The sequence below is a fragment of the Gopherus evgoodei genome, chromosome 22 (assembly GCF_007399415.2).
Source record: "Gopherus evgoodei ecotype Sinaloan lineage chromosome 22, rGopEvg1_v1.p, whole genome shotgun sequence".
NCBI lineage: Eukaryota > Metazoa > Chordata > Testudines > Testudinidae > Gopherus > Gopherus evgoodei.
Window position 1 is genome coordinate 9,621,903 of NC_044343.1, and position 14,289 is coordinate 9,636,191.

Sequence of the window (14,289 nt, forward strand, 5' to 3'; positions counted from 1 at the left end):
GCTGCTGGGCGAGCATATGGCTTTGGAGGGGCTCTGGGCAGTGCCGGCTGGAAGTTGAGATTACAAAACAATTTCCTCTGTAAGCAGCTGTTTTCCCACTCCCATGGATTCGGGGCTGAAATGAGCCTCGGGGGGGGGGGTGGGTGGGTCTCTGACCCAAGCAGACTATGGCTTCGTTACCGACTGTCTGGCTTGTGCAAAGTTGAAGCAGAATCTCCCGGATCATTTTTGACTGGCTGAGCCCCCACCTCTTGCCCTCCCCTTCCTGTGTGCTGCAGAGATAACTCCAAGCCGGCTGCGCTCTGACACTCGCCTGCACAGAGCCCTAGGCCAGGAGCTCGGCTTGTGGCTGGGACCACGCTTCATAAAACAGCGTGGCTAAACCTGGAACAAATCCATGGTCGCCTAGCACTTCCTAAGCCTTGCCGTGTGTCACGCTGCAGCCGAGCCGGGGCAGAACTCACCTGCCCCAGCTCCAAAAGTACAGGCCTGGCCTCATCTGCTACAGGTGAATCTCCTTTAAGCAGTATGGGGCCTATGCCACACAGCTGAATCATTCTAATCCATCTGCTCAAGGACAGTGGTCCATGTATGTGCACACACACTAGCCAGTTCATTGCAGTAATACACCACGGGCACCGAAGCAGGGATCCCGGCTTTAGGCTGAGCCCCCTGATGTTTAGGGCTGCTCAGATCCTGGGTGCGAGCCACAGGGCCATCGCTGATAAAGCCACAGCCCTTCTGAGCATGCTCAGTCAGGAGTTGCTAATTTACTTGTTAAAGCAGCCCCTAGTGAAGCCCCGCCCACTTGTCACATCACAACCTACTGTCCCCGCCCAGCCCCATGAGGTGTTGCCTGCTGCGGAGACTATGGGGCAGGTTTTCATAAGGGCCCAGCCAGGGAGCTCCCCGGGGTTCCTCTCGCTTTGCAAAGGGGCTGCACCCTGCATGGGCAGCACATGTTACCGTCTGCGCTGCTGGCTGGGCCAGTGCCGCCCCCCTCCCCGATTCAAATGCAGACAGACAGTGAGGGAAGTCACCTGCTAACTAACCAGCAAGTCAGGGAGGGGTGGAGCCTGGCTCCAGCCCATAATACTCTGGTGCCCACTTTACTGCATCCCTTCCCTCTTAATTTACAGCCTGGATGTAGCCATACAAATAACCAGGGGCTCTTCTCATGCACAGCGAGCGCCTCTCTGTGGCCGTGGGGAGTAGTCGTCCAATTGCCCCAGGCTCCTGGTCCACCAGTTCTGTAGATACCCCCATCTCGGGCATCCCCAGAAAAACTGCGTCTGTTCCTGGCCTCGGCTCCTCCAGGTGGTCGCCAGCCAAGGGCAGAGGCTGTGGTCCTTGCGTGTCATTCTGCTCCTGAGGGAGTCTTACAATCCAACCGTCACTTCACTGGACTTGAAAAGACAAGGGGCCAATTTGATCTAGGATGGTACCTGGAATTGACGCTGCATTGAAACGTTGGTAAAGCCCACGTCCTTTGGGCCCAGCTCTTTGTCTTTAGCGTAAAAAGCACGGGGCTGTTTTCGGAAATCTTGTTGCCTTAGCATTTCCCTCCCCAGGCTGGGATGGATTTAGATCCACACGAGCTCTTATCTTCCTGCCCATTGATAGCTAGGTGGGCTCACACCCAGCGCACTTGGAGGACTGGTTCTTTATTTCCAAAGAAATCGAGCTAGCTTCATCCCCGAGCTGCCACAAATCACATCTTCACCTCCTCTTTAAAGATCCTCTCAGCTCTCGCTGCGAGGCCCCTGCAGGCTGGATGAGATGGGGAAGTTTGAATAGGTTTAAGCCCATTTTTGTTCAGAAAGTCTTTGAATTCCATGCTCATAAAAGCTGGTCCATTGTCTGTGGCGAGGACACCCCGGTAACCCTTGTGAGACTCAGGTTCACAGGTAGCAATGCAGGTCATTCAGCTCATCACATGCTCGTGGGGCAATATGATGCTTGGCCTCAGGGAGGAGCAAGGGAAAAGCATCAGCGTCAAATCACAGCAGGTCTCCTGGGCCTTGGGCCAGTGTCCCATGTTGTTTGTTGCAGTCTACAAGAGTCTGCGAACTTGCACTTTAAAGGTGACCTGCAAAGTGTGTGCGTGTACGTGTGCCCACGTGTATATATGTGGCATGTATGTGATGTGTGCACATACACACGTGTGTGTGTGTGTGTCTATTTTCCAGCCAGTGCCAACCTGACCCCCGAGCAGTAGTGTTTAAAAGCTGTTACTGTAGCGCAGCTCTGGGCGGCCTGTGCAAAGTGTGGGTGAACTCGCTGCAGTTTCTAGGGGAGACCCACACTTGTCCCCCTTGTCGGCAGCCTCACGAGAGAGGTCCAGCACTGGGCTGTGGAGTCGGGCCTCCCCTCTCCCACCTAGAGACACTCATGCCCAGGGCAGGCAGGCAAAGTAGCTGAGTCAAATGTAAATGAGGCAGGGCTGGGGCTGGGGTGAAACAAGGCAGTTCGGGGCTTGCGAGCCTTTCTTTGGCTCCACATTCTTGTAAAACCCCAAAAGGCTGCTCCTGATCTTGCTGGCAAAATCAACAAGGAAAGGACTGGCGGATAACGACCAGCTTTGCTGTCTCCACTGGAGGAGGACACTGACGCTGGGTTGTGCTGGGGAGAGACTTGTCTTGTCCTTTGGAGCTGTCCTCTGTGCAGCGCCTGAGCGGTTTCGCTCATGGGCCCAGTGAATAAGACCGGCCTGAACTTTCTCTTCCTTTTTCTCAACCTGCAGGAGAGAGGGGGCTGGACAGGGCTGGCTTTTGGGGCATGGGTTAGCTGTGCCTTGCGCTGATGTGTGCCTCATTGCACCAATGGTGGCACATTAAAGGGTTATATCATGCTGGTCAGTTCTGCGGGTGTCTATGATGAACAGGAGATTGTGAAACCAAATCCCAGCCAACTGACCACGCCTAAGGCAGCAGGAGAGCTGCATGCCAGCTAACCTTTTCTGGGCAGAAACAATGGGAAATGATCAACCAAGAACCACTCACAATCACAGGAAATGGCCGGCATTGAGGTGCACCCATGTGCGGAGCACTATAAATAGCCAGACAGAGATGGGCCTTTAGAAACGCCTATTGTGTCTAGTCTCAAATCCCTCTGTGATGATCAGAGGCACCCGTTGCAGCATAACCAAGCAGAAGCTACAAACCCGCTCAGCCCCCATGGGCGTTAGCACAGATTGAAACGTGGCCCATCACCACTTCGGGTGCAGGCCGCAGCGTCTCGAACCAGACGAGAGCTCCTGTAACTGAGCTATTGTCATAGCCTTGTGCAGCTGGATGCTCAGGAACCGATATTGTCAAATCTGACCCAGATGGAATTAGTGACCTCCGAGTAGACAGACAGGCAGGCAAAAATGTCCCAGTTGCTTTGTTGGTTCGCTGGAGTTTTGCTCATTTACCAGACTCAAGTCCTGCAGCGGAACTTGTCGTTCAAACGGGCTGTCGTCAAAAACGTCCAAACTTGGCTGCTGGGGGCGAGCCCCCTCCAGCTGGACGCAGCCACCCGAATGGAGAGGCAGCCTGATTTGCAAGGCACTGAACGTGCACAACCCAGCCGGAGCTGGGGGTGGGAATCAGGCTGCTTATTTCAGACTGGGCTTTGAAAAGCTCTTTAAGGAAACAAGGCCCGGTGGAAAGCCAGCGGGGGAAGGGCACCTATGGATTTAGGGGTCCAACTGTGGGCCCTCAGGGTTGAACATTTTGGCTTGCGTTTGCCCTGACTAGCCCCTTTTCACAGCTGGGGGCCATCACTCATTCGGGATAATTATCAGCATTTGGCGAAGAGAAGAAACACCCGTGGAAGGAGCTGGATTGTACATGTGATCGCTTGGAAAGGCACATGCACTGCTGTCGTCCTTGCTCAGCAGGTGCAAAGAGCTTATCTCAGGAGCATCTTATATCTCTGCAAGCGAAGGGGTGATTCTGTGACACGCCCTCCCCGGGCAGGGAGGAACCCAGAATAAACAAGCAGCCGGGGTTAACTGAACTACCAAGCTCTGAAAACTACAGCAAGACCCACGGAACAAGGGCGTTGTTCTTCTGTGTCTTTGCAGCGTGATGCTGGTGAACTGGGACAGGACACCCTCCTGCTACTGATTAGATCAGTGTCGCTTGCTCCACACACAGGACCATATTTTGGAATAAGTCTCCTAACTTCCGCCTGCCCGCTGACAAATCCCTGCCTGTGGGTAAGAACAGGGTTATAACGCCAGCCCCTAAACGCTACTGGGGGAGCCACCGCACCTGCAATTCTTTAGCATGCAACCAGGATTTCAGGGCCTGCCTATGCTGGGGATATTTGCTTCCCTGCAGTTCAACACCGCAGCGGCAAACCAGAGTAAGCCAGACGGGGTCAGCCCCGTAGTGCATCAGTGCAGGATGTCTGCATTAGGGGGTGGGAGGAAGGATGTTGCAGAGCTGTGCCTACATCAGTACATACATCCCCAGTACAGACAGGCCCTTAGAGGTTCAAGATCTCATTTTGCACACAGGGTGATCATGCTGTGCAGGGACCTTTTCTACAACACAGTGAGGGGGGTCACTGAAACACTGGAAGGTGGTGGGATGGGGAATTTCGATGCTTTTCAAGGGGACCTGGGGTAACACCCATAAAACCCAAGAAGCCATAAATCTGGCCAGTGGGGAAGCTGGAACTAGAGGTGATCAAACGAACGGAAGTCCTTAGCTCCACCACTGCAGTTAAGGGTCATTTAGACTCTCAGATTTTGCTGTTACATTTGAAAGAATGGGAAACATTATAAAATGGCACTAAAAAACCCAGCCTTCTGGCCACAGCGAGGGATGGTTTGATTTTTTGTTTCTCTCATATGGAACAAGAGGAAAGCAGAATTTCCTGCCTCTGAACTGGTTCAGGCTTGGAGGAGTGTTGTGCTTTGATGTGGAGGGACATCTAGTGGCAGATAACTGCACCGCACTGCAGGTTCCTACAGGCACGTCTCCCTGAGATGATCTGGCTACATCTAAAGTAGGACAACAGTGAGAGTTATTGAATCAGCCAGGCCAGTTCCTGAAGCACCTCAGGTTTGATCCTTGCTGCTAGGCAGAGGCAAGTAGTGTTGCCAGCGCTGGTGATATCTGGGGTTTTGTTTAAAGCCCCAGCTCCTGGAATCATGCTAGTTTGTCAGAATCCCTACGTTGGTTTCAAAAGAAAAGGTTCCAGCCCTCATGGTAACAGCGATGGGAAACGTGAGGTGAGTGCACCTGAAAGGCTCAGAAATGGGAATGCAAATTAAAAGCCCCACCCCTTTACTAGTTAAAAGAATCTTGTGATTTTGGAGGGCCTGATTCCTGATTTTTGAGCGCATGGAGTCGGCCATATAACATCTTTGGGAGCCTCAGGATGCTGAGCTGAGCTGGCAACTTTCTCACAGACTCAATGTCTTTCCTTTGGCAGCGTGCTCCTGCCTGATTGCAAGACTGGCTGCATTCAGCCCTTCTTCTCATTCCAGCCAGGCAGAATCTAGGTAAAATACTCCCTACCTGCCACTCACCGTGGTATCCTGGCCCATCCTTCAGGGTCGTGGCATGTGTGTATGGTGCAGGGATCGGAGTCGTCTGCTCCAGAGATGAGTGAGAAGCTCCTATGGGCTGAGGCCTTGAGACAATCCTGCGAGGAGCAGCCGGCTGGGGTCCAATGACAAGGCAGGAGGGGAAGGGAAGAGTGGGCGAGTCACGTGGCAGAATGAAGGAGGCAAAGCAGGCGTAAATGCAACACGTCCTGCCCACAGTCCCCGCAGGCTTAGCAATCATCCATCCTCCTCTGCATCTCTAGGGATCCAGAGCTCGCCTTGTCCCAGGCTGCTCCATAGACCACGGGGAGGAATTTTTTCAGTCTACTTCCCCACCATGACAGTAAACGCTTTTAAATCCTCTCTTGCCTAGGAGTTATGGGGGAACCCCACCAATGCTGGTTGGGTCAGGGAGGACAGGGATGGCAAAGGTGCGCAGTCCTGTGTCAATCCAAAACACGTCCTGCTCCCCAAGTTTGGAGGAGGATGGGAGTGAGTTTGCAGGGTGGGGGAGGGCGGCCTGGAATGGGCCACTGGGACGCAGCTGAGCGCCCGGCCCAAGGCCCCAGGCCATCCGGGCAGGTGCAGGGCCAGCTGAGCAATGACACTCGGACCAGAAGCTGCCCGGGATGGTAGCTACTCCTTTATTATAGATCATGCCGTTATTTTGCGCCTTCTTCTCACAGTTAGTATTTTAAACAATTTTTTGTTATAATGTATTTATATAAAATCGTGAAAACAACCCCCCCCAGAGTAAGTGTTGGAATGGAACATTCCACCAGGAAGGAAGACAATTAATACCCACGCACCAGCCTATCAGGAGCCACCCAGCACCTGAGAGGCTGTGATTGGCTGGTGAGTGGATGATGATGCTGTAGCAGGTATATTAATAGAGACACTGGGGCAAGGGAGGAGAGAGATGTTCATCGTTCCTGCATCGTTCCTGCAAATGGAACAGATCCCCCGGGCTTGGGCCTTGTGTTGCTTCATTATGATGCAGAAAAATGTGATTTAAAAAAAAAATCCATGTTCTTTTCACACTGGAAACTCAGGTCCTGTCTAGCCCTGTTTTTCCTGGAAGACTCTATGGAGAGCTGGGGAAAATCATAAGACGATGACACCCCTGTTAGCACAGCAGCGGAATCTGATTGAGCGTGACGTGGAGGAATGTCAAGTGTGCTCTTCTCTTGCGGGTGCTCCACAGAGAGATTGGAGAAGTGGATTGGGAGCGCTCGTAGTCCTAACTGAACCTTGACAGGAAAAAGCTGTGCTTTTCACTGCGAAGGCACCATGCTGCAGGAGGCAGTGGGGTGCAGTAGGTGGGACCCTGGCCTGGGATTCAGGAGATCCAGGTTCAATTCCTGGTTCTGCTGGGTGACCTTGCGCAAATCATTTCCTCCTTTTTTTCCACTTCCAACCTTTCTCTGTCTTGTCTATTTAGATTGGAAGCTCGTCTGTCTCTTATGTATACATACAGCACCTGGTACCACAAAGCCCTGACTTCAGCTGGAGCTTCTAGGTACACCCCTGTGATACAAATAATAATAAAAGGCTTCAGAAAACCAATGTTTTTAACACACCTTCCCCTCCCAATTCATACGGTGTCACTTCCTTGGGACAATCAGTATCTGACCAGTTCTCCAGTCATCCACAGAGCCTTCCAGGGGAGACAAGGCTTGAATGAACCAAACAATCCTGCCCCTCCCACCCCAGCAGCCTTGCCTCATCCATCACAAAGAAGCCCAAAGGCACAAGCCAAGGGTTGTCCTTGGCAGGTTGATGCATCACACAGCTAAAAGCCTTCTCCTCTTCCTGCCCTCTCTGGGCTCCTGCTGGCGCAGGGCAGGACGGACTGCTCCACTCGCTCAATCTCCCTCCCCTGCTCAAGGCCTGCTTCCCAGCGCCATGGCAGCCACGGGCCATGCTCAGTTTCCTGGAGGCGGACAGCGATGCCTTTCAGGAGACTGGGCACGGAGCAAGACGAGGGCAGGACCAGAGCATGCTGACTGGCTGTCGAGAACCGCCCTGCCCTCCCCAGTGTGGCGGGCAGGGCTGTTGGCACCCTCTGGAGGCTGTTGGCTGGTGCCCGCAGGACCCAGCTGTGCTACTAAATAAATAACAAGTGTCAGAATTTCAAGTAATGTCCTTGTTGCCACGCTGTCCCCAGCTCTGCCCTCTCCCGGCACGGTGACCGGCTCCGTTGTGGCGGCAGAGATCTCCCTGCTCCTCCCGCGCGTTGTTCTGCCTGTCTCCGGAGTGGCACAGGCGTTGGCAGTGATTTAACTGGGGTTCTTGTGGGGTTGGGGTGGCGGGGTGTCGCCGGCTCCCTCCAGAAGCACGACCAGTGTTTGGGTTGAATCCTTTGGAGATTCCCGGGGGTCGGGGGTGGAGGGGAAGGGCACGGCTCGGCTGCCCTCCGGCATTGCTTTCGCCTTCCAGTTTTCCTACAGGGGTCGCCTTGCTCCTTTAATGCCCCTGGCACGTTTTACAGCACATCTGTCGGAAGTAGGTCCGGCTGCAGAACTTGAACTTCAACACCAGGGGGCAGTAGGCGACCTTGTTCACATCCTTGCACTCTGAAGGGAGCCCAGAGGGAACAGGGTTAGAGACCCCACTAGGCACAGAGGGGGAGCCTAGTCTACTTACGTAGGGTAGAGAGCAGCCCCCCCACCCACGAGATCAACTGCCCCAAACTCCTGGAAAGTTTTGTTGCTCAGGGCCCAGGCTCCAGAGACTGGCTGACAAGGAGCAAGTGGGGTGAACCCCACACAAGGGCAATGAACCGAGCTCGGGACGGTGAATCTTACAGGGAGATCAAGGCCTTTCCTCCCAGGGGTCCCCCAGTGCTTGGCAGGCTCAGCCGGACAAAGTGTACATGCAGGAGCCACTTCACCCTCCAACCACTAAGGCAACAGGTTCAGTGCTGACCCAGAGGGGCGAGCGCCCCTTACTGAGACCCCACCTCACACCCTGGAGCACAGACAGCGCCCCCATGCCCCAGCCGCGGGGCCTGGTTCAGCGCTGACCCAGAGGGGCGAGCGCCCCTTACTGAGACCTCACCCCATGCCCTGGAGCACAGACAGCGCCCCCATGCCCCAGCCGGGGGGCCTGGTTCAGTGCTGACCCAGAGAGGCGAGCGTCCCTTACTGAGACCCCACCCCACACCCTGCAGCACAGACAGCACCCCCATGCCCCATCCAGGGGGCCTGATTCAGCGCTGACCCAGAGGGGCGAGTGCCCCTTACTGAGACTCCACCCCACACCCTGCAGAACAGACAGCGCCCCCATGCCCATCCAGGGGGCCTGGTTCAGCACTGACCAGAGGGCGAGCGCCCCTTACTGAGACCCCACCCCACACCCTGCAGCACAGACAGCGCCCCCACGCCCCATCCAGGGAGCCTGGTTCAGTGCTGACCCAGAGAGGCGAGTGCCCCTTACTGAGACCCCACCTCATTCCCTGCACCATAGACAGTGCCCCCATGCCCCATCCAGGGGGCCTGGTTCAGCACTGACCAGAGAGGCGAGCGCCCCTGAGACCCCACCCCACGCCCTGCAGCACAGACAACGCCCCCACGCCCCATCCAGGGGGTTTGGTTCAGCACTGACCCAGAGAGGCGAGCGCCCCTTACTGAGACCCCACCGCTCCGTGCAGGGATCCTGGGGTCACAGACCCAGAGGGGAGATTTTGACCCCGGCTGTTAGCAATGGACAGGATTTAGATCTGAAGCTCTCTCTCCCGTATCTGCGATACCTTCGGGGCTCTCGGTAGGTCCTGATTTGCACCTAGCTTCACACTGCTGCATGCCCGCAGGCTTCAGGTTCTCCCCGCATTCGCCGGACGGCTGCCCAGTGTGGGTCAAGCACTGGACGGAGCGCCTCTGCTGGCCAAGGCCACACTGCGCAGAGCACTGGGGAGGGGGGACAGTGCAGAGTCAGAGCTCCCCTGCAGTTCTTCTTTAACACCACCCTGCTAATGGGGAGGGGCCTGGGCCTGGCTTCTCCCAGGGCTGCAGCCTGGCCAGTGTGTTTAATCCAACCCTTGATGGCTGCAGATTGCTGCTTCCAGCTGGCTACAGGGACTCCAGTGCATGGAGCTGACCACTGCAGGCCATCTGCCTGTATAGGCCTGATCCAAGCCCACTAGCCCTCCCCCTGCGCACCCCTAAATAGCTGCTATGTTGGAGAGTCCAACCCTCCACCCCCACCTTGCCCTGCACCACAGAGCCCAGTTCTCGGTACGTTTGCTAATCCAGCCGCCCACCCTCCATCAGTAATTGGGGCACTGCCTAGGCCACAGAGGCAGAGACAGCCTGCCTGTGCCTGAGCGGAGGGAAGATCCATCAGCTGAGTTCCCTGGCTGGACATCGCTTACTGGTTGCTAGCAGAGGGGTTTGAAGGCTGGACTCCTGGGCTCTTGGGGAAGGGGCTGAGAGGCTAAGGGGGTGGGCACACCAACCGTGCCCAGGTAAATAAGGGTCCCCTTTGGGAAGGGAAGAGGAGCAGACCTAAGGGTACCTCTCCCCTTTATCTGCCTGGATCCCACCTGGCTATGGCTTGGGGCCTCCTCGTCCCACTTCTCCCCATTGCAGGGAAGAAGCAGGTGCTGAAACTTCAGGGCTGAGTGGGAAGAAGGTGCCCAGCTGACTCCAGGAGGGGGCCTGGCATCTGGGACACGAGCCAGCCTGAACGCTCCACCTACCCCAGGGAAGGGGGGCAGGAAGAGGGAGCCCCAAAGGTGGCAAAGGAGCGGCTCCGAGCTCGCAAAGGGAGGCATTTCATTTGCCCAGCGGGCTAGACAGCACAGGGACCCCAGTGACCAGGCAAGAGACAAGGCTTGAGCAGCTGTGCAGGGCAGAGAGCAGAGCCCAGCAGAGAGGAGTCCAGGGGCAGGGGCAGCAAACCCATGGAGCAGGGACTCCAGCCAGGCCTAGGCAAGAGTAGCCCGGCTGGTCAGAAGCCAACTTCCACCGCTGCGCTGACGACCACTGGAAGCAGAGCACTGCCCGGCACGCAGCCCGGTGTCTGTCTGCAGACTCCGAGGGCACGTCTACATGGCACAGCTGTGGCTGGCTTGGGCTGTGGGGCTGTTTAATTGCTGTGCAGACGTTGGGCTCGGGCTGCAGTCTGGGCTCTGGGACCCCATGAGGAGGGTGGGTCTCAGCCTGGATGCCTGCATCTCGTCTCTGCTATTTCAAGCCCCACAGCAAGAAGTTATTTATTGCCATGTAGACATGTCCTAGGAGCCAGATGGGGCCGTATGGATACAGGGGAGGGCAGACCTTGCTCTAAGACTGACAGGGGCCTGTGGGCAAAGGGACTAGGGCAGGGCTGTTTGCTGCGGTCAGTCAGTGTCTGCCTGGCGGCCTTGGCACTTTAGCTTTTCCACCCATGCTGCATTATTCAATTCCCTCTGGTGCAGCACCCCCTGGTGGTCCCACCTGGGAGATCTCCTGGCTTCCCCACCCCAAGGCTATAGAGTGGGCCGGGAATCCTTGGGACTCTGGCAGGAGATCATTCAGTACCTCTCCCCATTCGCCAGTCACCCACCGCGGGGGTGGGCAGCGTCGCAGGTTGCATCTCATGCTGATCGGGGGCTTGGTATTCTCTGGGCACTGCAAGGTCGGCAGAGTCGTGCTGTGGTCGCCGCTTTTGCAAAGCACGATGCGGTGGCGGAAACCAGGCCCACAACTCGGGGTGCACTGCAAGGGGCAGGCTCAGATTTAGGGTGCACAGGGAAGAAAGGATACACTGATCTCAGGGCATATGGAGAAGAATCTCCCCGTTCCCTCTCCACCCAAGGGTGTACAAGGTAAAGGTCTGAGCAACAGCAGCCCCCTCCATGTCCTTTGACACCCACGCATTTCAGCCTGCCAATGCCCAAGTGGAGAAGGCACCATGTCACAAAGATAATACTGAGTCCTGCCATGAATGCAGGGGACTGGATTAGATGATCTCTCAAGGTCTCTTCCACTTCTAGGATTCTAAGATCCCAACTCGGGGAGGCCAATATGGGTCATGCAGGTAACTTCCAATGGTTGTGGGACCCCCCTCCCTTAGCACAGCTGAGTTTGTGAGCTCAAGGTACTCTCACTCTGCTTAGCACGCCGTATCGGGCACAGCCCAGGCTCACGCATGACGTTACACAGAGCAGGTGGGGTCCTCAGCTGCTGGAACGCAATGTAGTTCCAACTGACTTCTGCGCAACTCCGACAATCCACAGCTTAAGATCTGACCCCATCATTCCGTTTGGCCCCTCTCCCATGAATAGCAGCCTGCCGCATCTGATCGCTTCTCCGCAGGAAATTCCACCTTTAATTCCCTCCTTCTGATCTCTCCAGTAACTCCAGAGAAAGCCAGTGGAAACTGATGATTACCCTTGGCTAGTTTAAATACTGCAGTCAGATCTCTCCAAGCTAAATTATCTCAGTTTGGCTGGAGGTGCTCTGAGGTTAGAGGGCTAGAGGTTAAAGCAGTGGGATCAGGAGACTTGGCCTCTACACCCCATCTGTCAGATGGGGATAATGATGCCTGGCTAAAGCGCTTCGAGATCTCTGCAGAAAGGAGCAGTGTGTAGGGAGCCAGATCCTCAGCTGCTGTGGACGGGCGCAGCGCCACTGAAGTCAATGGAGCGACACCGATATACACCCATTGAGCATCTGGCCCAGTAACTGTCAAGTATTAGCATCTTGGTGTCCTCTCCAAAGGCAGCAGCCTGACAACAGCTGAGTGGCTGCTGTGCGGAGGCCAGTGCCTGTCACGCGGGCTAGGAGAGCCTCATCGTTTCCTTGCGCTCCCTCATCCGTCTGTGCCCCAGGGGTGTCGCCTGTCTATTCAGAATGGAAGCTCTCTGGGGCAGGGACTGGCCTTTCACTGTTTGTATGGCACCCAGCCCATTGCGGTCCTGGGCCGTGACTGGGGCTGCTAGGAGCTCCAGTAATACAAAAATAAAATAATGAATAACAACGCCTTCTTTAAATTCGGTGCCACACAGGGCCTTGCTTCGAAGGGGGCGGGGAGCTCTTCGAGCAGAGTTTCTAAAGCGATAGCTCAGTGCCTTCGGATTCTCCCTTCTTGAGACAAGCCACTAAGCCAGCGAACTTTCTCCCTCCTCGCTGCTTCGGCACTCAGAGCTGAGACTCCAAAATCATTTCACTTGGGGTCATAACAGGCTAGGGACGTCCTGGCCCTCCGTGCTCTCTTAGCTCTCAAAAGTCTGTGGTAACGCTACCTTGACAAGTCAGCTAATGAGCCCCAGGCTTGGCCCTCCCAGCTTGGAGGATGTCAGAACTTAGAACTGGAAAAGGTCCTGAGAAGGACAACCCAAATGATTCAGGGGCTGGAACAGCTTCTGTATGAGGAGAGGTTAGTAAGACTGGGACTGTTCAGCTTGGAAAAGAGACAACTAAGGGGGGATGGGACCGAGGGCTATAAAATCATGCCTGGGGGGGGGGAGAAAGTGAATAAGGAGGAGTAACTAACACTTTCTCATAACTAAGGCTGCGAGTTTGTCACGGAGGTAATGGATTCCATGACTTTCTGTGACCTCCATGACTTCTGCAGCAGCAGCAGCAGTTGGGTGTGTGGGAGGGGCTCAGAGCTAGGGGCAGGAGGTTGGCTGGTGTGGGGGGGCATTTACCTTGGGGCGAGGGGCCCCCACTGGCATGGACCTGCAGCTCCTCCTAGGCGGAGGGGCCAGGGGACTCCACGAGCTGCCTGCACCCGCAGGCCCCGCTCCTCAGCTCCTATTGGCTGTGGTTCCCAGCCAATGGGAGCTGTGCAGCTGGCACTTGTTTGCAGGAGCAGCGCCCGGAGCCCCCTGGCCCCTCCACTGCCTACGAGCTGCAGGGACATGTGGACCGGGTGAGGAGCCCCTGCCGGCCCCGTCAACCTTCCTCCTCCCAGCATCAGTGGGGGTCCCAGGCTGCGTGCCACTGCCCCCCCTCCAGCACTAGCAGGATCCTGGGCCACCTCCCCCAGCACCCACGGTGCCACCGGACCCCTCCCCCAGAGCACCCACAGCCTCCACCCAAATTTTAGTTAGAGGTATATAGTAAAAGTCATGGACAAGTCGCGGACCGTGAATTTTTGTTTACTGCCTGCAACCTGTCCATGACTTTGACAGAAAATACCCATGACTAAAACATCGCCTTACTCATCACACAAGAACCAGGGGTCTCCCAATGAAATGAATAGGCAGCAGGTTTAAAACAAACAGAAGGAAGTATTTCTTCACACAGCCCACCGTCAACCTGTGGAACTTGTTGCCAGGAATATTTTGAAGGCCGACATTATTATGGGGTCCAAAAAAGAACAAGGTAAGTCCATCAATGGCTCTTAGCCAAGCTGGTCGGGGAGGTAACCCCATGCTGTGTGTGTCCCTAGCCTCTGACTGTCAGAAGCTGGGAATGACCGACAGGGGATGGATCACTTGGTGATTCCATGTTCTGTTCAGTCCCTCTGCAGCACCTGGCACTGGCTGCTTATGGAACATAGGATACTGGGCGAGATGGACCATTGATCTGACCCAATCTGGCCGTTCTGACATGCTTAGGACCTAATGCAGCCTAGGTGCTCAGCGTGGGGCAGACACTGAAATCACCCAGGTTCCCACCCAGTGGCAAAGCCTCATTAGGTCCCATCTAGTCCATCACCTTGGTCAGTGCAGGACTGTGCCCTGCGTGGGGGAGAACCACCCCCCCAGAGCCCCTGGAGAGCCTTGACCTGCTCTAATGAATGGAGCACAG

General features: G+C 55.7%; 1 protein-coding gene across 1 annotated transcript in view; it reads right to left on the reverse strand.

Annotated features, from left to right (window-relative positions):
• Positions 1–6,934: 6,934 nt before the first annotated feature.
• The window catches only part of ADAMTS10 (ADAM metallopeptidase with thrombospondin type 1 motif 10), a 91,274-nt gene continuing 83,919 nt past the window's right edge, over positions 6,935–14,289 (reverse strand). The window contains exons 23-25 of the mRNA XM_030540804.1: positions 11,068–11,244; positions 9,297–9,453; positions 6,935–8,121 (exon numbers count right to left, since the gene is read on the reverse strand). Coding sequence (XP_030396664.1) covers positions 8,012–8,121; positions 9,297–9,453; positions 11,068–11,244 — 444 coding nt within the window. The 3' untranslated portion in view covers positions 6,935–8,011. The remainder of the gene's footprint in view (positions 8,122–9,296; positions 9,454–11,067; positions 11,245–14,289) is intronic.